Below are 20,984 nucleotides of genomic sequence, written 5' to 3'. Positions count from 1 at the left end.
GTCCTCTAACCAGTGATGTACACATTATTCCCAGATTCTGTGTGGTTTTTGAGCTGTTAGTTTTAACAGGACGTGCAACCTCATCTCCATCCTCTCGGCACAATTGATTTCAACATGATTTGATGAGTTATGACCAATAAGTGTTGTGTTCCTTTGTTTAGCGACCCCTACATTTAAATGCATCACTCCAAAATGTAGTCGACTGTCTTCTGCAGGTTGTCCTCTAACCAGTGAGGTAAAAGATATCTCCCATTTCCATGTGTTTGTTTAGTTGTGTTAGTTTCAACAGCACATGCAACCTGATTTCCCCCGTAATTGATATCAGTGATTTATTGCTACTTGTCAAAACAACAGTGTTTTTGGTGCTTGTGCAGTTTATAAGCTGCTTGTTTAAAAAAATACAAGTAATATGATTATTGCGGCAGGTGTTTGTGTATATAGCACATGTTATGTTTAAGTTTTCAATTTATCCCAAACTGTTTCTGCATATTGGTTATTGATTTAGACACGTGTTTTGACATTGGGGATATCCCACCTAGCAAAATGTCATTGCAAAGATGTTGTGCAATGCAACCAAATATTTCATATTTACAATTAATGTAACATTTAGTAATCATAATTATTATTATATATTTTGGGTACAATTATATTGATATTGTTGGCCTGCTTTTAGAATATCAGGGTTCATTCTCAGATGTGCCAACCCAAATGTACTAGAGCATGACATTGGGGACTGTGCCCCGATCCAACAACATGCCTATCTAATGAACCCTGAAAAGAGAGAGAAGCTCCACAGTGAGGTTGAAAGTTACTACGGATATTGCAGGAGTTTCCTCTTGAAATCAGATATGTCCGTGGTAAGGACAACTTGGTTGCTGATTGTCTCAAGGGTGGGCAGTCAAAATTAGTGTTTTGCGTTTAGCCAGTGCGTTGCCATGGATCACAATTTATCTTGACTGCATGTGTTTCCGTATTGGAGTTGGGTTGTGTTTGGGCTCGTTCCAAGGGGTTGAGAGTTCTAGAAGCTAGTGAGTTTTAGGATTCTATAGAAAGAAAAAATGAGAAACGATACGATTGTATACTATTATTTAAAATGTGTTTTTTCTTGTTTTTAATTTTTGACAGCCAGCAGATACCTTGTTTATATTGAAGGTGAAGCATTGTAGTTGATTATAATGTGAAATGGAAGTTGTTTTCTGTTGGTGGTGAGAAAACATGTCCAACAAAAATATAGTGATTGGTGTCACCTCGTTAGTCATTATGTGTTACACCTGTGCTGGCTTGTCCATCTCGTTAGTGGGAAGGTGTTTCACCTGAGCTGGTCCAGGTTCTCTTTAAGAGTATCTGGCCCAGTGCTCCAGTTGTCTTGATAGATGTGGAGAGTCAACACCTTTCAGTTGCTCCACCTTTTTGGTTATTTGCTTCCTGTTTATAAGTTTGAGGTGGTGGGGCGGGTGCACCATCGTCCGTGAGGAGATGGCGCAAAGTACATCTGGACCGTCGGTTCCGGGGATTGGACTGGCCAACACAGTGCGCTTTTCTTGGCGGGGAAAAGAGATGGAGCCTTGGGGGAGAGAAACCTTCGGGAGGAACATCCTAATGGGGCACCTAAAATTGAAGGTTAAAGATGTTCTATGCCTTCAGGGGAACCCAATGGAGAAGGGGTTTGATGTAACCCTATATTTGGAAGAAAAACACAATGAGATTATGAAGACGGTGACGGAAGGGAAAGAAGAAGGTCCCCTGTGTCATTACACGGTGACCAGCCTGGCAAGAAACAACTTCAGGGTGGTCACCGTAACCATGTACAATCCGCACGTGAAGGACGAAGAAGTGAGGGCCTTTCTGGGGAGGTACATGGACAATGTCTCCTCAGCGAGGTACCTCAGGGACTCCCTGGGTTTCTGGAATGGGAAGAGAGGCTTCCAGGCGTTACTCAGGGAGTCCCCGAAGAGTGTGGATGGCTACCTCCATCCTCCGGCAATGTTCTCCCTGGGGGCTGACAGGGGAACCCTATACTATGCACGTCAGCCCCCGTTCTGCAGGCGTTGTATGGCCTACGGCCATACCCTGGCCTCGTGCAGTAACAAGAAATGTCGTTTTTGTGGGTCGGAAGAGCACGAGGCCAGGGAGTGTGACGAGCCCAAGGCTTGCCACGGGTGTGGCTCCAGAGAACACCTGTGGCGTGATTGCCCGGATCGTCACAGGTCATACGCGTCTGCAGCTGGGGGGGGAGCGGGGGATGGGGGGAGGAAAGAAAGGACGCGGGCGGATTGTACGGATGGCACAGGGGAAAAGAAGGCAAGAGAAGAGGATGGAAAGAAGGAAGAATTGAGAAGAAAGAGGCGGGAAGAAGGAAAGAGTGGAAAAGAAGAGGAGAAGGAAAAGAAGGCAAAAGAACGTAAAGGAGCGGTGAAGGGGACAGTGGTGCGAGAAGGAGTGGAAGAGGGAACGGGGACAGTGACGGAGAAGGAGGGAGGAGTGGAGGTGGGAGGGGGGAGATGGGGGGAAGGAGTGGGGGGACAGCCTGCCAGGCTTCCTCGAGGTCGAAATGAGGGATTTGGTGGAGGAGTTAGCGGGGATGGGACGTTGTGTCTCCCCGCTACCTCCTTCACCAAAGAAGAAAGGGATGAAGAGGGGGAGCTTGGCAGGAAGTGAGAGGGAGGGGGGTGTGGAGGGGGGGGGGGGGCTAAGAGAGTGGCGGGGGGGGGGGGGGGGGGGGGTAATTTGTCCTCCCGGTTTGCCTCAGCCCCTTGCATTTTAGTGGATGACTCCAGTGAGGGGTCGGTGGGCTGTTTGCTAGAGGGATCCCAACTCCTGTTTGAGGAGATGGGGTCCCCTACATGCAGCCCCGAGGCAAACAGGGAGGGGGGGATGGTGGGTGGGGAGGGAGGACCCAACACACTGCCTGGGTCATGGGTTGGGATGGAGGACGGGGGGGGCGTCAGGAGAGGAGAGGACGTCCCCGCCGGTGGAGATGGACCAGGGGAGCATCGGGTGAGTCTCCTGTTCTTTTTTGGTTTTTGGGGGTTTTCTTTGTTGTTAATAATTAAATTAATAGTTCTGTTTCTTTTTTTAGTCTAAATGTTAGGGGGTTAAGGAATAATGTTAAAAGGAGGGCGGTTTTTTGTTATTTAGAGGGTGTGGGGTTTGATTTCTGTTTTTTACAGGAGGTTCACCTGAGGGATGGTGGGGATGTGTGTAGATTTAAGAGGAAGTGGGATAAGGGGGAATCTTTTTGGGGCATAGGAGGGGTGCACTCAACAGGAGTAGGGATTTTGTGTGGGCATGGAGAGGTTAAAATAGAGAACACTTTTGTAATAATGCAGGGTAGAGTTTTGGGGATAGATGTTAAGTTTAGAGAAGCTAGATATAGGTTAATTGGGGTGTATGGGCCACAGGTGGCGGCAGACAGGAGGGAGATGGTAAAACTGTCTGGCGCCCCTGTGTGTTACAAACAGGCACTTGGTGATAGGAGGAGACTTTAATATAGATTTAGGGGTAGGCGGTGATAGCAGTGCAGGTGCCATCTCTGGGCTAATGGCTTGCCATGGTCTGGTTGATGGTGGCCTGCACACTACTCCGGCAATGGTCGGTCCTACATGGCGCAACTCCAGGGGGGGTCTTTGGGTCAGTTGTCTGGGCGGCTGTTGCCGGTTTTCTTCACAGATCACGACGGGGTGTTCCTGCAGGTGGGGTCGCCAGTCTGCCTCTTCGGTAGGGGGTACTGGAAGTTAGATCGGGATATACTGGAGGAGAAGGCTTTCGTTGACGCATTTTTTTGTTTCTTTCGGAGGCTTGACGGCCTCCGGTCCATGTGCGAGGGGGTGTTAGAGTGGTGGGATTTAGTTAAGGTGAGGATTAGGGCTTTTATAATAGGATATTGTAGAAGGAAAAAAAGGGAGGAAAGGAGGGAGGTGGATCGTATCCAAAGGTTAATTGAACTCGAGTACGAGGCAGGCAACCTCGGCGGGTCGATTGACTGGGAGAGATTCGCAGCCCTAAAGGCGCAGCTCAGGGAGCTGCAGGAGCAGAAGGCTCGAGCTTTCCTGGAGCGTGCGCATAGTGGCTTTCTAGAACATAATGAGACTTGTTCCGCTATGTTCTTTAAGTCGGTTAGGGCCAGACAGAGTAGGAAGGTAATGCATGGAGTTAGGGAAGAAAATGGTAGTATAGTAAGTAAACCAGAGGAAATGGTCAGGGTGACAACTGATCATTTCCAAGGTTTATTTAAGGAAAGGGAAATAGATGTAGAGCAGGGAAACGTGTTTTTAGAACACTTGTCCCGGCGGTTGCCAGAGGACATTAGAGACGTGATGGAGGCCCAGATCTCACTAGAAGAGGTTGAGAGCGCTCTTAGGAGGATGGGAAAAGGGAAGGTGCCTGGGATGGATGGGCTGCCGGCTGAGTTTTACCTCAAGTTTTGGGGTATACTTGGACCAGTGGTTCTCGAAGTCTTGAAGGCCATCCTTGAGACGGGGGTCCCGGGGGGATCAATGGCTGTTGGTGTGCTGTCACTTCTTTATAAGAAGGGGGAAGCAACTGACCTTGGCAACTGGCGGCCATTGACCATGCTGTGCGTAGATTACAAGATTCTTGCAAAGGTTTTAGCAGACCGGTTGCGCACAGCCCTTCCCTACGTCGTCCACGAGGATCAGACGTGCGGGGTAGAGGGCCGCTCTATAAGATGGAACCTACAGTTGATCAGGGATTCCATCGCTTGGGTTGAAGATAGAGGGCTGCCTTTAATGGTAGCAGCGCTAGATCAGGCGAAAGCTTTTGATCGCGTGAATAGATCTTTTCTATTCAGGGTGTTAGGTAGATTAGGATTTGGGGAGAAGTTTATAGGATGGATCCGTACTTTATATGTCGGAGCGGGGTGTCGAGTTAGTGTAAATAGTCACTTAGGTGACGTTTTTGACCTCTCGTCTGGGGTCAGGCAGGGATGCCCACTCTCGGCTCTCCTCTTCGTTCTGTACATGGAGCCTCTGGGGGCTGCCATTAGGGCAGACACAGGGGTGGAAGGCTTGTTGATCCCTGGAAGTGGTGGGCTGCGTGTTAAGATGACGCAGTACGCCGACGACACTTCCTTGCTGTTGTGCAAGGACTCGTGCCTGACAAGGTCCCTTGCCATCTTTGGGGATTTCACCCGAGCGTCGGGAGCAGTTCTGAACCATGCAAAGTTTTCCGTCAAGTTTTTCGGAAGATGGCGTGGTAGAACGGATGTGCCTGGGGGGTTATCTCTCTGTGAAGAGACCTCCGGCTCAGCGACGCTAAACTGGAACATGCGTATTGCAGTGGTACAGAGGAAGCTAGCAATGTGGAAGGCTAGGTATTTGTCTTTTATGGGCAAAGTCCTGGTCCTAAAGGTGGATGTGTTGCCGTCTCTTTTGTATTTGGCATATATCTACCCATTGCCGGCTTGTCTGAGGAGGCCTCTAGTGAGGCTTGTGTTTCAGTTTATGTGGAGTGGCAGGTGCGAGTGGGTCGCCAGGGCACGCATGATCTGTCCCATCGGGGAGGGAGGTAGGGGGGTACCACATTTCCCCCTCAAGCTGGACTCAATTTTTGTTTCTTTCTTGTTAGCGGAGCTTGCTCAGCCAGTGATACACCCGTCCGGTTACCTCCTGCGGGTGTTCTTCTCGTATCAGGCGAGAAGCGTAATGGTGTGGTCTAACACGGGTCCTCGGGCGGAACAGCTGCCGTGGCACTTTGGTCATGCGGCCAAGTGGCTGCGTGCGCACCCCGAGGTTGAAGTTGCCCGAGTAGGTTTAGACCACAGGCACCTGTACGAGGAGGTCAGGCAGGCAGGGAGTCCTGCGCCCGTAGCGGGCATCTCGTCAGTGGTCTGGGAGGGAGTGCAGGTGCGGGGCCTGGACAACGGGCTCAAGGACCTGAATTGGTTGAGCCTTCATAAGCGTTTGCCGGTACTTTCCATCTTGTACCGGTATAGTTTGGTGCGATCCCCCACCTGTCCAAGATCTGCTTGTGGCAGGGAGGAGACTGTGCGCCATGCCTTCTGGGACTGTGCCTTTGCCGGACTAGTATGGGCTAGGGCACAGGTGATGCTAGGTGTGGTTAGGAGTGATTTTGTTTTGACATGGGCTAGGCTAGAGAGAGGCGTAGGGAGAGCAAAGGGAACGGATAGGGACAGGTTTCTGGTCTGGCTTCTCATGAGTCTCTTTAAAAAGGGACTGTGGGAAGCCAGGAAGAATTTAGTCAAGACAGGGAGAGATTGGGGGGTGGAAGGGATAGTGAGAAGGGTGGAAGGTGATTTGAGGGGGAGGATGAAGAGGGAGGAGAGGAAGTGGGGGAAGCATGCGGCACGGGAGAGGTGGAAAGGGGGTTTAGGGCTGGGAGTGTTAGAGTGAGTTTGGTAAGGGGATAGATTAGGGAAGGGGAGATAGGGAAAGGGTTAGGTATTGGTTAGGTATGACGGGGAGGGACGATGCTCCCCTGAGGTTTGTTTTTGTTTGATGTTTTTGTAAATATAATTTTATTAAGAATGAATGAGAATTATGATTTTGTAATAGTATGAATGGTATTGATTGTAATAAATTATTTTAACCACCGTTTTGGTTTGCTTCCTGTCTGTACGTTTGGTGTGGGTTTTTCTTTTGTTTGGCTCTTGGGCAGATGTAGTGGGTCTCATGGTCAGTGTCTTTTATGTCCCAGTTGTTGTTACTAGTCAACTTCCAGTGGACACCCCTATAGTGTCTTTCAGAGCCACTCCTAAAAAACAAGCTTATATTTTGGGTTGGATATTGCATCCAATTAATATTTTAATCAATGGTATTTCCTTAGAATGTTCATTAGTCCTTCAGTTGTTAGTCTTCTGTTTGTGTACTAAATAGTTTTTATTTTCATTTAGTTTTTTTCCTGTGAAGCCATTGTGTTGCATCCATGTCTGAAATGTGCTGTATAAATAAAGCTTGATTTGATTTCAACATATGAACCCAATGACTGACCAATCAACAGACTCTTGGTCCATCTTAGTATTAAAAACAGTTTCACTTTTCAAGCCTGCTGAAGGCGTGGTGGAGTGGTAAACACCACCCCCGACTTTACCAAGGGCTTGAGGTGGTCTCCCACCTCAATTCTTGACTGCCCCTGCAACACAGAAATAAACACATTTAGTTATATTATATAAAACACTAAAAGATATGGAGCATCAACGGCCTCAGTTACACCTGGCACCTAAATGTGACTTCTGTCATCTGATCACTCCAAGCTGCATTAGGTTCAGATCTACCAGGATGGGCTTTTGACATCGTCTGGATGCAGTCAGGCCACTAAATATAAATAAGCAACGTAAAGAGGTGGGGTGAATGAGTGGGGAAAAGTACATTCTACACAAATGACCTTCATAATAGCAAAAAACAAATGTCTGTCTGAGGGGAAAATAACTCATACAGGTGAAAGGGGTGAGAAATGACACCCATGTCAGTGGACAATTTGCACTAATGTACATAAACATAGATGATGGAACATATTCCCTTTTGCTTATGTGATGAACCACTAAGGGGACATTAATATTTACCATCTAAACCATGTGTGACCTTTCACCTCTCTGGCTGTAGAACTGTTCTTCCTAACCAATCCCTCAACAGCTCTCTGACTGAGCTCCACCCTCACTGGGTCTTCAGAGGAGAGGAAGGCTGAGGAGGGATGGAAGGATCAGTCAGTCAAAAAAAGTGTAGAGCTGCTGTTTGACAAAATCACTATTTTAGTAGTTCATTAAAGTAAATTAGGATTTATGACTGCTGAATACCAACTATCAATCACTTACATAATTTATTTTCAGGTAGAGATACATCCTCGGGACGTCCCTAGTCCGTTGAAGTTGACATTTAAAATGGTTAAGTTAGGGGTTAGGGTAGGGATGTCCCAAGGATTCCAGATAGTATTGACCATCATGCATTCTTTGGTCTTTTTTACATAGCAGGTGTAAAATAAACAGACAAGACAAGTGGACACGCAATGCATTATGGTCATTGCAATTCAATTATACCAATGGATGATGGAACATATTCCCTTTTTTTTCTTCCTTTATTCAAATTGACGAGTCAGTTAACAACTAATTGACGGCCTAGGAGCAATACCTTCCTAGACAATGTGCTGGACAGTAATTATTAATATGGCTCGTGGACCCTGTGTAACTTTACGAGAAAGAAAATACGGACTGCAGGCGACAGGCTCAGGACACGGTTGATTGGCTGTCAGACAAGGTTCATTACACTTCTAGCTGGTAGGACTGGATTATACTATAGCTGAGATCCCAATACCCATGTAAACATAGCTTCCTGACAGATCAATGAGGTTAGATCCCAATACCCATGTAAACATAGCTTACTGACAGATCAATGAGGTCAGATCCCATGTAAACATATCTTACTGGCAGATCAATGAGGTCACATCCCAATACCCATGTTTTGTGAACAGGTCGATTGTAGCGGTAGTCATTTCGACGGTGACGTACTTTACAGTTATTTAGACCGCAGTGGTTATTGGAGTTGTTGTTTCCTGGAAGAAACCGTCGTTGTGCATCATCTTTCAACGCTCCAACACCTGATAATGACCAAACCTGTATAGGCTATTTGGGAATTAAACTTTAATCAACCTGAAAGCGTTGCTTCATAGTAGAAACATCTGTTGGGTTGGCATCATTTAGAAGTAGTTTTAAAATTCATACTTATTACAAATCTGCAGTTGTCTGACTATTATATTATTATTTAATGAAATAAATGTAAAAATGCACTTTTTGCCTGGAAATAAAATAAACATTTATCTGCGTTTCCCACTCCAGTCAACAGGTGGCGATGTGCGTCTTTCAGGAGATGCGCGTATTTCCGGCGACGGGATCAGCATGACGTATAATCCCGTGGACGGCACTCTTCTACAACAACATCTAGTCAGCCACCTCGGTAGCTTCCTAGCCGATACATTCAAGCTGTTCAGACTGCTTCGGTGTATATTTTCCTCTGTATTTTAAGCATAATTCTGTCATATAACTAGTTTCCCAATTTAATGTCATATTTCCGTTTCGTCAGGTAACGGTAGCTGGCTTGATAAATTAGCATATCACTAGGCTAGTCGCTAACTAGCTAGGTTAGCTGGCTAACATCACCGACCATGGGGTCTCTAAACTACCCCCCTCCTGTTAAAGAAGAGGAGGTCTGCTGGACGGAGAAAGAAGCTCTGGGGCTGAACATTGTTGTGAAAGAGGAGAAGGAAGAAGAGGATGTTGTGACAGTAAAACAAGAAGTAGAGGGTGAGGCTGTTACAGTGAAAGAAGAAGAGAAAGATGTTTCAGTGAAAGAAGAGGAAGACGCGCTCAGAGTGAAAGAGGAGGAGGATGCAGTTTTTGGAGTGAAAGAGGAGGAAGGGGAGATGACTGTCACATTGAAAGAGGAGAATGAAGAACAGGAGGAGGAGACAGGTGATCTGATTAAAACCAGTAAGTACTGTCTTAAAAACAGGAGCACAAACTATTGTTGAACTGGTGCGTGTTTTTAAAGCAGCATTCTGCTGAATGTTTATGCTTGAATATGTTATTATTTAATGTAGGAATTGATAACTACACTGTAAGATGTGTATACCACCAAAGAGCAGGTCACCAACAAAACCTTAACAATGGATGAGCAAATTCACAACTTTAATGTCACTCAGAATTGACAAACAAGATATAAATGACACGGGATGTGTGTTACTATAGTAACCCGTGGGGGTGATGTGTGTTGCTATAGTAACCAGTGGGGGGGGGGGGGGGTGATGATGTGTGTTGCTATAGTAACCAGTGGGGGGTGATGTGTGTTGCTATAGTAAACCGTGGGGGGTGATGTGTGTTGCTATAGTAACCCTTGGGGGTGATGTGTGTTGCTATAGTAACCCTTGGGGGGTGATGTTTGTTGCTATTGTCACCTGTGGGGGGAGTGAACACCCAGAGAGTGGACATCTTTGAAAACAAAACCAGGAAGCAACTTCATCATTACCCAGAAATTATTTGATGTTGAGATTAAAAACGTCTGCATTGGCCCTTTAATGTCAAATACATAAGGGTTCTTTCAATTAAAATAGTCAACAAGAAACAAAAATAATATTAACTACGACTACATACACCCTTCTAGCTAGCTGACCACCGATTTTCATTGCAATTCATGTAAGTTAAGTTAGGTTTTGGTTAAGTTAGGTTGGTTAAGAGAGATTTCAAAAGAGTAATATGTACACATTTTGTGCAACATTTAACCTGAAATATAGCTAACAGTTTGCTAATGTTGCTAGTTTAACGTAGTTGCTAAATGTTGATATAACTGCTTAGTAACCAAAAAGGAAAGATACTGTAAGTGTTAGATAATACATATCACGAAAACAGCTGAATGTTGTCAAGCTATAGATAGATAGAGCTCAGTCTATAAACATGACATTATCTATTATTATAGAGCTCTGCTCAGCCTATAAACATAACATTATCTATTATTATAGAGCTCTGCTCAGCCTATAAACATAACATTATCTATTATTATAGAGCTCTGCTCAGCCTATAAACATAACTGTGCTGCCATCCTGTTATAAGGTAACAGATTATTTTATTACAATGGTTAAATTGGATTTTCATTGTTCAATGGTGATATTTGTCCCCTAGTGGATGTTTCTGGTACTTAGAAAGACTACGCAAACAGGAAGTAGAGAATTTGTTCTGCACGCATAGAAGCAGCTACAAACAACGCTACGGTGCAGGTCTTTCAATGTAGTTATTTCTTGTCACGCTTCAGCCTTGGAAAATATTTGTTTGTAAGTTCGATTCAAGCATTTAGCTAATGATGATAATCTTGTTATTGACAGAGTTGCTTACATATCAATGTTGGATGCATTTACTCACAAATTGCAATGCCTTTAAATGTTTGTCGTTAGCTGTATTACTTTGCTCGTGCGTCATGCAAACGAATTGTAAAATATACAATACTGTAGTTTTGTTACTGTTCCTAGTGTAATATGCTTTGTTATTCTACATAAATGGTTGTACATTATTAGAGTAATGAAAGGAGCCAATTACCATATGAGTAACAATTAGCTATATGGTTTGGCATCATGCCAGATGCATGGTACCTTAGCACGTGCTTTGTATTTATGCAACTTCAAATGTATAATGTACAGCTACAGTATGTCGGTGTGAATTGAATACTAAAAGTATATTCTTTTCTGTATTTTGCAGTTTCACAACATAAACGTTTTCAATATATTCATTCAAGAAAAGTCATGCCTTGGGAGTTTTATTGAAGACTTAGTTGTTAGCTATCTGTCTAGTTTTGCATGGGAACGCAACTCAAGGGCAGAATAATGACATTATCTATTATAAAAGAGCTCTGTTCAGTCTATAAACATGACATTTTCTATTATTATAGAACTCTGCTCAGCCTATAAACATGACATTATCTATTATTATAGAGCTCTGCTCAGCCTATACACATGACATTATCTATTATAAAAGAGCTCTGTTCAGCCTATAAACATGACATGATCTATTATTATAGAGCTCTGTTCAGTCTATAAACATGACATTATCTATTATTATAGAGCTCTGCTCAGCCTAAAACATCACATGATCTATTATTATAGAGCTCTTATTATGACATCAAGACATTCCCTGAGGAATTAGATTTGGAGCTCTACATCATTTGTTTTTAAATCTCACTGTCACCAAGTTTATTTTTAATGATGTAATGTTGTGAAAACTGACCTCAGGTTATTGAGGGATCTTCTTTATTTAATGCAGGTGTCATTCAGGTCTCTCTGTTTAACTAAATAATCTGTTTGTCTTTGGCAGGAGAGAGACCAGACTCTGACAGCGGGAAGAGTTCCTCAGAGGAAACAGACCTGGAGACGCCTAACCAACACCACTGCTCCCACTGTGGAAAGAGTTTTAGGTGGTTTGGGAGCCTGAAAATGCATGAGAGAATACATACAGGAGAAAAGCCCTACCACTGTTCCCACTGTGGAAAGAATTTTACTCAGTTCGGGGCCCTGGTTGGGCATGAGAAAACACACACAGGAGAGAAGCCTTATCACTGCTCCCACTGTGGAAAGAGTTTTAGGTGGTTAGTGAGCCAAACAACACATGAGAGAATACACACAGGAGAAAATACTTTCCATTGTTCCCAGTGCAAAAATAGTTTTAGGTGGTCAGGGAGTCTGAAAAAGCATGAGAGAAAACACACAGGCGAAAAGCCTTTCCAACATACTAATACACAGAAGGAGAAGATATACCACTGCTCTCATTGTGAAAATACATTTTCCCAGTCAGAGGACTTGAAAACACATGAGAGAATAGAGAGACTGTGTTCTGACTTGTGTTTTTGACTGAGAATTTGTGTTTTTGTTTGGACTGTCAGACTTGAGTTTACTTTTTGTAGTGTTAATTAATCAATTAATCCATTGTTTGAAAGGATTAAAAATACATTGAAAACATCAAAAATACGTTCTGTATAGCACTACAATCTACAACGCCATGTAAAAACAAGATGACATGGAGGTTAAATAAAGTGTGCTTTATCAATGGAACATATTGTGACCCGTCCACTTTGGGGCGCTGTATAGTCATAATATCCATAACAACTACAGGTCAAACAGGGAAATGGCTCCAATCGTTTATCCACCATTCATTTTTCCCATAGGGCTGTGTTTTGTTTAGGCTCACCCTGGTGTGATGTTTTGATAACCATGTAAATAACCATGTAAATCTCTCTAGGACAACGTGACTGAGGGCACACCGTGTGTTGTGAATCTGTTGTAATGTTTTTAAAATTGTATAACTGCCTTTATTTTGCTGGACCCCAGGAAGAGTAGCTGCTGCCTTGGCAGGAACTAATGGGGATCCTTTATTCACAGATTTGAAAATGACAATAAGCATCAAAGTAGATGACATGCAAGACTTCAAATAATAATAAACTTCTTCCATTATGTATGATGGAGGCCACTGTGTTCTTGGGGACCTTCAATGCTGCAGAAATGTTTTGGTACCCTTCCCCAGATCTGTGCCTCGCCACAATCCTGTCTCAGAGCTCTACGGACAATTCCTTTGACCCCGTGGCTTGGTTACCTGTGGGACTTTATATAGACAGGTGTGTGCCTTTCCAAATCGTGTCCAATCAATTGAATTTACCACAGGTGGACTCCAAACAAGTTGTAGAAAAATCTCACGGGTGATCAATGGAATCAGGATGCATCTGAGCTCAATTTCGAGTCTCACAGTAAAGGGTCTGAATACTGTAAATAAATGTGCAACAATGTCTAAAAACCTATTTTAGTTTTTTCATTATGGGATTTTGTGATGTCGTTATGGAGTATTGTGTGTAGATTGATGAGGGAAAAAATCTGTAATGTAACAAAATGTGGAAAAAGTGAAGGGGTCTGAATACATTACGAATGCGCTGTATATCCCTGGTAGAGTTGTATACCCTTGGCAGTTTTGTACACAGTCATGTGACACATGGTCTAGAAAAATCCAATCTTAGGAGAGAACATGGGAGGCACTATATCTGCAGGTGTTTATCTGGTCAAAACCACCGATACAGGTGCCCCTCCACCCTTTGGTGGGATGGATCATGTCTACAGAGAAACCTTGATTCGAATACTTAGATGTGTGTGTATTGGGTATATGTTGTGAAATGGTTAGATATTACTTGTTAGATATTACTGCACTGTCAGAGCTTGAAACACAAGCATTTCGCTACACCCGCAATAATATCTGCTAAACATGTGTATGTGACCAATAAAATGTGATTTGATTTTGATTTGAAATAAATGTCCTATTTATCAAAGGTGCTTTTGCCTGGGGTCAAAATTACTCCAAAGGATTTGAATTATTTAAATGTCCATATTGATACAGAAACACTAAACCATGATTTAGATTTACTAACAAGTTGATTGACAAAGTAGTGAAAAATTGAATAGAATTGAATAAACCACATTTTGGCTATGATAAAAGATATGCCTCTGGGGTCAAAATGATCCATGTCAGAATTATGCTTCAATGCAAATATGTAGTGGGTGAAAAGTTTGTTTTAATTTCTCACTCATTAAAATGTGTACTGGGTGTAATATAGTTTTACATTCTCACTCATTAAACACGAATTGATCAACACATGCTTCTCTTTGAACGACTTTATATAATATTAAACGTTTATGAAATAAATGAAAAATAAACGTTTGGTTCATCAACTGCGTTGCCCACTCCAGTCAGCAGATGGCGATGTGCATATTTTAGGTTCAGGCGACGCTGCCAGTGTGACGAATAATCTAGTGGACGGTACGCTCCTTCAACAATAACAGCTAGTCAGATACCTGTGTAGCTTTCTAGCAAACATAGCTACAACATTCATGCTCTTTACACTGTTTTGGTGTATATTAGTCGCTGTGTATTAAACACACTTCTGTCGTATGTACTTGTTGGCCCATTTAAATATATATTTACGTTGTTTGTCAGCTAGCTGGTTAAGTTAGCTTAGAACTAGGCTAGTCGCTAATGCTAACTAGCTAACATCTCCGACCATGAGTTCACTAAGCTACTCTCCTCCTGATAAAGAAGAGGTGGTCTGCTGGACGGAGAAAGAAGCTCTGGTGAAAGAGGAGGAGGAAGAGAAAGATGTTACAATACAAAAACTAGTAGAGGGTGAGGCTGTTACCGTGAAAGAAGAAGAGAAAGACGTTTCAGTGAAAGAAGAGGAAGACTCGTTCAGAGTGAAAGAGGAGGATGCAGTTTTTGGAGTGAAGGAGGAGGTTGGATATCTGTTTAACACCAGTAAGTACCGTCTCTGCAATCATTGAACCAATATGCAGTAAAGGGGTTCTACACTTTAATGTTGTTCTGTAGGAATGGCTGAAGCTACACTGTAACGTGTAGAACATCAAGAGTGGACCATCAACAAAACGTTAACAATTGATGAAATGAATCCAATGACAATGCCTGAAATACTGTATTCATCAATATCTCCTATTAGATTAGCCCAATATGTAGTCTTAAAGGGGCAATCAGCAGTTGTTACATCCATTTTGGGACTTATACATTAATGATATGTACCCACCTGTTTCTTGAAGAATTCACTTATAAATGCCTCATGAACTTAGTTCAACTGTTGTACCCCATCAGAACCCAAAATGTACGCTTTTTTTACTCCAATGGTCGTCAGTTAATATAAACAAACACCGTATATACTCAAAACATGGATAAAACTAGAATGTTGATATCATGGATGGTTGCATTTCTCCAGCCCCATCCCTCAGCTTTTTACCGAAAAGGGCAGGGAGTTCACTTTATTGTTTCTACTGCTGATTGCTGCCAGTGGTAGACTGGCTCTAGCAGCTAAAATATTCAAATATTCCATCTAAATGAATTAATTCTCAATTGCGATACATTTCTACAAACATAAATCGCTGTACTTTAATATCACATCAACATAATTTTACACAATACTTTCATATCACATCAAAATATGTTCTAATACTTTCATATCACATCAAAATTATATCAAATTCTTTCACATCAAAATGATTTTATGTGGTTTTAAAGCTTCTGAACCTGGTGGCTGGTAAATGCTGCCATGGGATGGCAATGTTTCAAATAGATCTAGTTTGTGTATCACTAGCACTTGCTATCACCAGAAATATTTTCAGAAATTAGGATATTGGAAACTCCTTTCGATTTGAATTAACAGCTTAAAGAAAAGAACATTGGCATGAATTACCCTCCGTGAACAAGAAGCAAAACATTGCAAATATTTTCAAAGATGTGAGATAATTAACTTGTTCTCTGTAATATCGAGTAGCTTTGCAATCATAACATTACGTACTTTCAAGGAAAATAGGCATGTTTCTCGACTCATACCCTGACTTTAAAAAGGGATTTTTGTGAGAATTAGCTTAGAAACATTTTCTGGAATAGTTTTTATTCGAAAACGTTTTTGTTTACTTGCCTGCCTATTGGATTCGGAATGCACTGTACTGTTCATCTCTGAAACTCACTGAGATAATTCCTTTGATACAGCAGTAGCAATACAGGGATATAACATCTACAGAAAAGACAGAAATGCTTATGTGGGAGGTGTTGCTGTATACAGTGCATTTGGAAAGTATTCCAAATTGCCTTTCTCCACATTTTGTTACTTTAAAGCCTTATTCTAAATTTGATAAAATTCTTATGGCTTGGGGGCAGTATTTTGACGTCTGGTGCGCGCCCTTCGTTTTTTTCCCTTATTATTGAATACTCTATTGTCCGTTTGAAATATTATCAATTATTTAGACAACCGACATCCTGAAGATGAATTATGAACATCGTTTGACAAACTTTACCGGTACAATTAGGATGTATTAGTCTGCCTGTTTTGACCGCCTTTGAGCCTGTGGATTACTGAACACAACGCGCCAACAAAATAGAGTTTTAGGGAGATAATGAGGGACTTTATTGAACAAAACAAACATTTATTGTGTAGCTGGGACTCTTGTGACTGCAACCAGATGAAGATCTTCAAAGGTAAGTGATTAATTTTATCGCTATTACTGACTTTCGTGACTCCTCTATTTGGTTGGAAAATGTTTGTATGCTTTTGTAAGCGAGGCGCTGTCCTCAGATAAGCGCATGGTATGCTTTCACCATAAAGCCTCTTTGAAATCTGACAAAGACGCTGGATTAACAAGAAGTTAATCTTTAAACCATTGTATAACGTGTATTTTTGTGAATGTTTATTATGACTATTTCTGTATTTTGAATTCGGCACTCTGCAATTACACTGAATGTTGTCGAGGTGGTTTGCTAGCGGAACGCCTGCGCCAGGAAGGTTAAACCTGGAGGTTCAGATTAAAAATCCAAAAGTTTTCAGACTAAGCTGTTTTGGCTCTGGGAGTGTATTGTCCACAGGTGAACATGTCATGGAAATGAATAGAACATGCAAGTATAGAAAGACTGCCTACTGAAGGAGGGTGAAGATTGAAGCAAAGCCCAAACAGGGACTTGGACCCTCAGATTAAAAGCCTGATCATTTGTTATTGTCTGCTTGATTTACAGTAGGGTCTCATTAGTCTGTTTGGACACAGAAATACTTGGCTCATAATGTGTAGAGAACTGTTCCTTGATGGATAGGCTATTGTACAACACACAGAGCTATTTTCTTATTCAGGACATTTAGAATGACAACACGTTACAGAGTAGCCTAGTGGGATTATTCACAAAATTATCAGGTTATGAAATGTCATGACAAAGACATTTTATTGTCCATGTTTCACCTGAAATATTACATTATTTATAGTCCTAGGTCTTTGTTGTTGTTAGGTGAAGTTATGGGTCCTACAGTAGGTCTATGTTATTGTTAGGTGAAGTTATGGGTCCTACAGTAGGTCTATGTTGTTGTAAGGTAAAGTTATGGGCCCAACAGTAGGTCTATGTTGTTGTTAGGTGAAGTTATGGGTCCTACAGTAGGTCTATGTTATTGTTAGGTGAAGTTATGGGTCCTACAGTAGGTCTATGTTATTGTTAGGTGAAGTTATGGGTCCTACAGTAGGTCTATGTTGTTGTTCGGTAACGTTGTTAGGTAACATCCTACTGTAATATTCAGAATACATTGCGAAAACTAAAATCTTCGCTCACCATTTTGGCTCCATGCAGATATACTTCATCGATAACTAGTGGTTTCCTCATTAGCAGATATACTACATCCATAACTAGTGGTTTCCTCATTACCAGATATACTACATCCATAACTAGTGGTTTCCTCATTACCCAGATATACTACATCCATAACTATCGGTTTAACATTAGCAGGGAGGAGTTTCTACAACCAAATTGTTTGCCCATTGCCCTCGTGCCGCAATTGTTAGCAAACACAGAAAGGGGCCTGTATTGGAGACCAAATGTGCCTGGCACACTGCTTAGGGATTCGGCAACTGTAATGACTTATTTCTAGCCTACAATCATCAATGTTATTATTAATGTGTAAACAAGACAAAATATGACTATTGTTGCTCACTTGACTGTCTTAAGACAATTGTCAAATGATTTTAGCATTCATTACAGATGACAATTGTTATACAAAATCATGGTTATGCTCTGGGCATCACCTTTTTCTAGTGGATTTCTGCTGTTGTGGGCCTTTAACCATTTGTCTGACCTTTTTGTTCACACAGGAGAGAGACGGGACTATCGTGGATCCTCTGGGGAGCCTCAACAACCTCATGATGCTGACGAGGCAGAGAAGAGTTCCTCCAGATCAGAACACCTCAAGAAAAACCAGCAGAGACCCACAGGGAAGAGAACTCACCGCTGCTCTGAATGTGGGAAGAGATTCACCTCCTCAGCAGACCTCAAAAGACATCAGAGAATCCATACAGGAGAGAAACCTTATAGCTGTGCTCAATGTGGGAAGAGATTCACCACCTCATCAGGCATTAAAATTCACCAGAGAATCCACACAGGAGAGAAACCGTATAGCTGTGCTCAATGTGGGAAGAGATTCACCACCTCATCAGGCATTAAAATTCACCAGAGAATCCACACAGGAGAGAAACCTTTTAGCTGCTCTGACTGTGGAAAGAGTTTTGGTACTTCAGGATGTTTAAAATCACACCAGAGAACACACACAGGAGATAAACCTTATAGCTGTGATCAATGTGGGAATAGTTTTACTAAAGCTGGCAGTCTGACTAAACATCAGAGAACACACACAGGAGAGAAACCTTTTAGCTGCCCTGACTGTGGAAAGAGTTTTGGTACTTCAGGATGTTTAAAATCACACCAGAGAACACACACAGGAGATAAACCTTATAGCTGTACTCAATGTGGGAAGAGTTTTACTCAGTCAACCAGCCTGATATCACACCAAAGAACACACACAGGAGAAAAACCTTATAGCTGTACTCAATGTGGGAAGAGTTTTACTCAGTCAGGTGGCCTGAAATCACACAAGAGAACACACACAGAAGAGACAGCTTATGGCTGTACTCAATGTGGGAAGAATTTTGTATCAATTGGCTATCTGAAGAGGCACCAGAGAACACACATAGGAGATAAATATTTTTGTTGTGATCAATGTGGGAAGAGTTTTGGTACATCTGGCTATCTGAAGATACACCAGAGAACACACAGGAGAGAAACCTTATAGCTGTGATCGATGTGGATACTCTGATAAACGATCTGATAAAACATTAGAAAATACATACATGAAGGAGTTGTTTCCTGATATCAATTAAATAATGTCACAATGTAGAATGTGTATACATTGTAGTAGGAGTATTTTAATAATGTCACAATGTAGAATGTGTATACATTGTAGTAGGAGTATTTTAATGATGTCACAATGTAGAACCCTAAACGTTTGTCCCCTGTTCTATTGATTTGGACACGTTAAAACTGTGTTTTGACATTGGGCTATCCCACCCTAGCAAAATGTAATTGAAAATTTTTTGAAAAGAAGACTATGCCCGATGTCCAGTACACGTTTGGTTTTAGTTGAGAAGATTGTTTTTTCAACGTACTTGCAGCCTGAACACATGGACGCAGTATAATAAATGGGTCTATAATCAATTTTATTATTAATCCTACATCACTCCAGTATTTATTTACAACATCCAAGTGCTAATTGTCTTTATTCCACTACTGAAGAAGCATGACTCAAATAACCTCATATTTCAAACATTCAGCCTGACAAAATATATATATTTTATTATTCCATGCCTCACCACTCTTAATTATTGCCCATACATATTAACAAAGGGGTGTACATTTGGTATTTATATTTCATACTTACATTAGTAATCATATTTATTTAAGCAACCAACTGACAATTTTTGGGTACAATTACAGTTGAAGTCGGAAGTTTACATACACTTCGGTTGGAGTTATTAAAACTAGTTTTTCAACCACTCCACAAATTTCTTGTTAACAACCTATAGTTTTGGCAAGTCGGCTAGGACATCTACTTTGTGCATGACACGTAATTTTTCCAACTATTGTTTACAGACAGATTTTTAGGGTTGTATCTGGTGGGTTCCTTGATCATTTGTGAGATTGAGGGCATCTAGGATGGATTTTTGGTCACTTATGAACATTTGAAAATCTTGGCCATGTTCTGTTATAATCTCCTCCCGGCACAGCCAGAAGAGGACTGGCCACCCCACATAGCCTGGTTCCTCTCTAGGTTTCTTCCTAGGTTTTGGCCTTTCTTGGGAGTTTTTCCTAGCCACCGTGCTTCTACACCTGCATTGCTTGCTGTTTGAGGTTTTAGGCTGGGTTTCTGTACAGCACTTTGAGATATCAGCTGATGTACGAAGGGCTATATAAATAAATTTGATTTGATTTGAAGTAATTGAAGCCATCGGAATGTTGATTCAGCAGACAGTTGCTGTTGAAGTGAGAAAGGCAGGGATGTTCTCAATACGAATGGACACAACAGGATTTAACATCCAAAGACCAGTGTGCAGTAGTTCTGCGATATGTCACTGATGTTGTCCACAAGAGACTCATTGCGGTCATTGACTGTGAGTCATCGATTGGACAGTACTTTGTGGACCTTGTGAAACAGACCCTTGAGAAGATGGACATAGATATCAAACAGTGTGTTGGTAATGCAACAGCTCTCTGCTGGCTTCTCCATCTCGTTAGTGGGAAGGTGTTTCACCTGAGCTGGTCCAGGTTCTATTTAAGAGTGTCTGGCCCAGTGCTCCAGTTGTCTTGATAGATGTGGAGAGTCAACACCTTTAGTTGCTCCACCTTTTTGGTTTGCTTCCTGTCTTTAAGTCTTTAAGTTTGGTGTGGGTTTTTCTTTTGTTTGAATGTTCATTAGTCTTCCAGTTTAGTTTTTCAGTTATTCTGTTTTTTTATCCTCTTATGTTTGTGTATTAAATATGTGTTTATTTTAGTTTTTTATGTTTTTTCCTGTGAAACCATTGTGTTGCATTCATGTCTGAAATGTGCTGTATAAATAAAGCTGATGTGATGTACA

The 20,984-nt window shown here is 41.9% G+C and overlaps 2 protein-coding genes across 2 annotated transcripts; both read left to right on the top strand.

Annotated features, from left to right (window-relative positions):
* Positions 1 to 8,851: 8,851 nt before the first annotated feature.
* On the top strand, positions 8,852 to 13,821 carry LOC116355359 (zinc finger protein 8-like). Its single transcript, XM_031798774.1, has 2 exons — positions 8,852 to 9,457; positions 11,825 to 13,821. Exons 1-2 carry the CDS (start codon positions 9,133 to 9,135, stop codon positions 12,355 to 12,357), a joined length of 858 nt encoding a protein of 285 aa, XP_031654634.1. The 5' UTR covers positions 8,852 to 9,132; the 3' UTR covers positions 12,358 to 13,821.
* A 3,116-nt stretch (positions 13,822 to 16,937) lies between these two features.
* LOC116355406 (gastrula zinc finger protein XlCGF17.1-like) lies at positions 16,938 to 20,984 on the top strand. Its single transcript, XM_031799099.1, has 2 exons — positions 16,938 to 16,943; positions 18,243 to 20,984. The coding sequence occupies exons 1-2, from the start codon at positions 16,938 to 16,940 to the stop codon at positions 19,143 to 19,145; spliced, it is 909 nt and encodes a 302-aa protein (XP_031654959.1). The 3' UTR covers positions 19,146 to 20,984.

Source organism: Oncorhynchus kisutch, linkage group LG20 (genome assembly GCF_002021735.2).
Source record: "Oncorhynchus kisutch isolate 150728-3 linkage group LG20, Okis_V2, whole genome shotgun sequence".
Lineage (NCBI taxonomy): Eukaryota > Metazoa > Chordata > Actinopteri > Salmoniformes > Salmonidae > Oncorhynchus > Oncorhynchus kisutch.
Note: the sequence above shows the minus strand (reverse complement) of the source record. Positions and strands in the feature narration are given on the sequence as shown.

What these genes read in the sequence shown, in the direction of transcription:
- LOC116355359 (XM_031798774.1), top strand. Translation starts at nt 9,133, where the DNA reads ATGGGGTCTCTAAACTACCCCCCTCCTGTTAAAGAAGAGGAGGTCTGC. An exon ending in AGGTGATCTGATTAAAACCA is followed by an intron (nt 9,458 to 11,824) that starts GTAAGTACTGTC and finishes TGTCTTTGGCAG; the next exon opens with GAGAGAGACCAGACTCTGAC.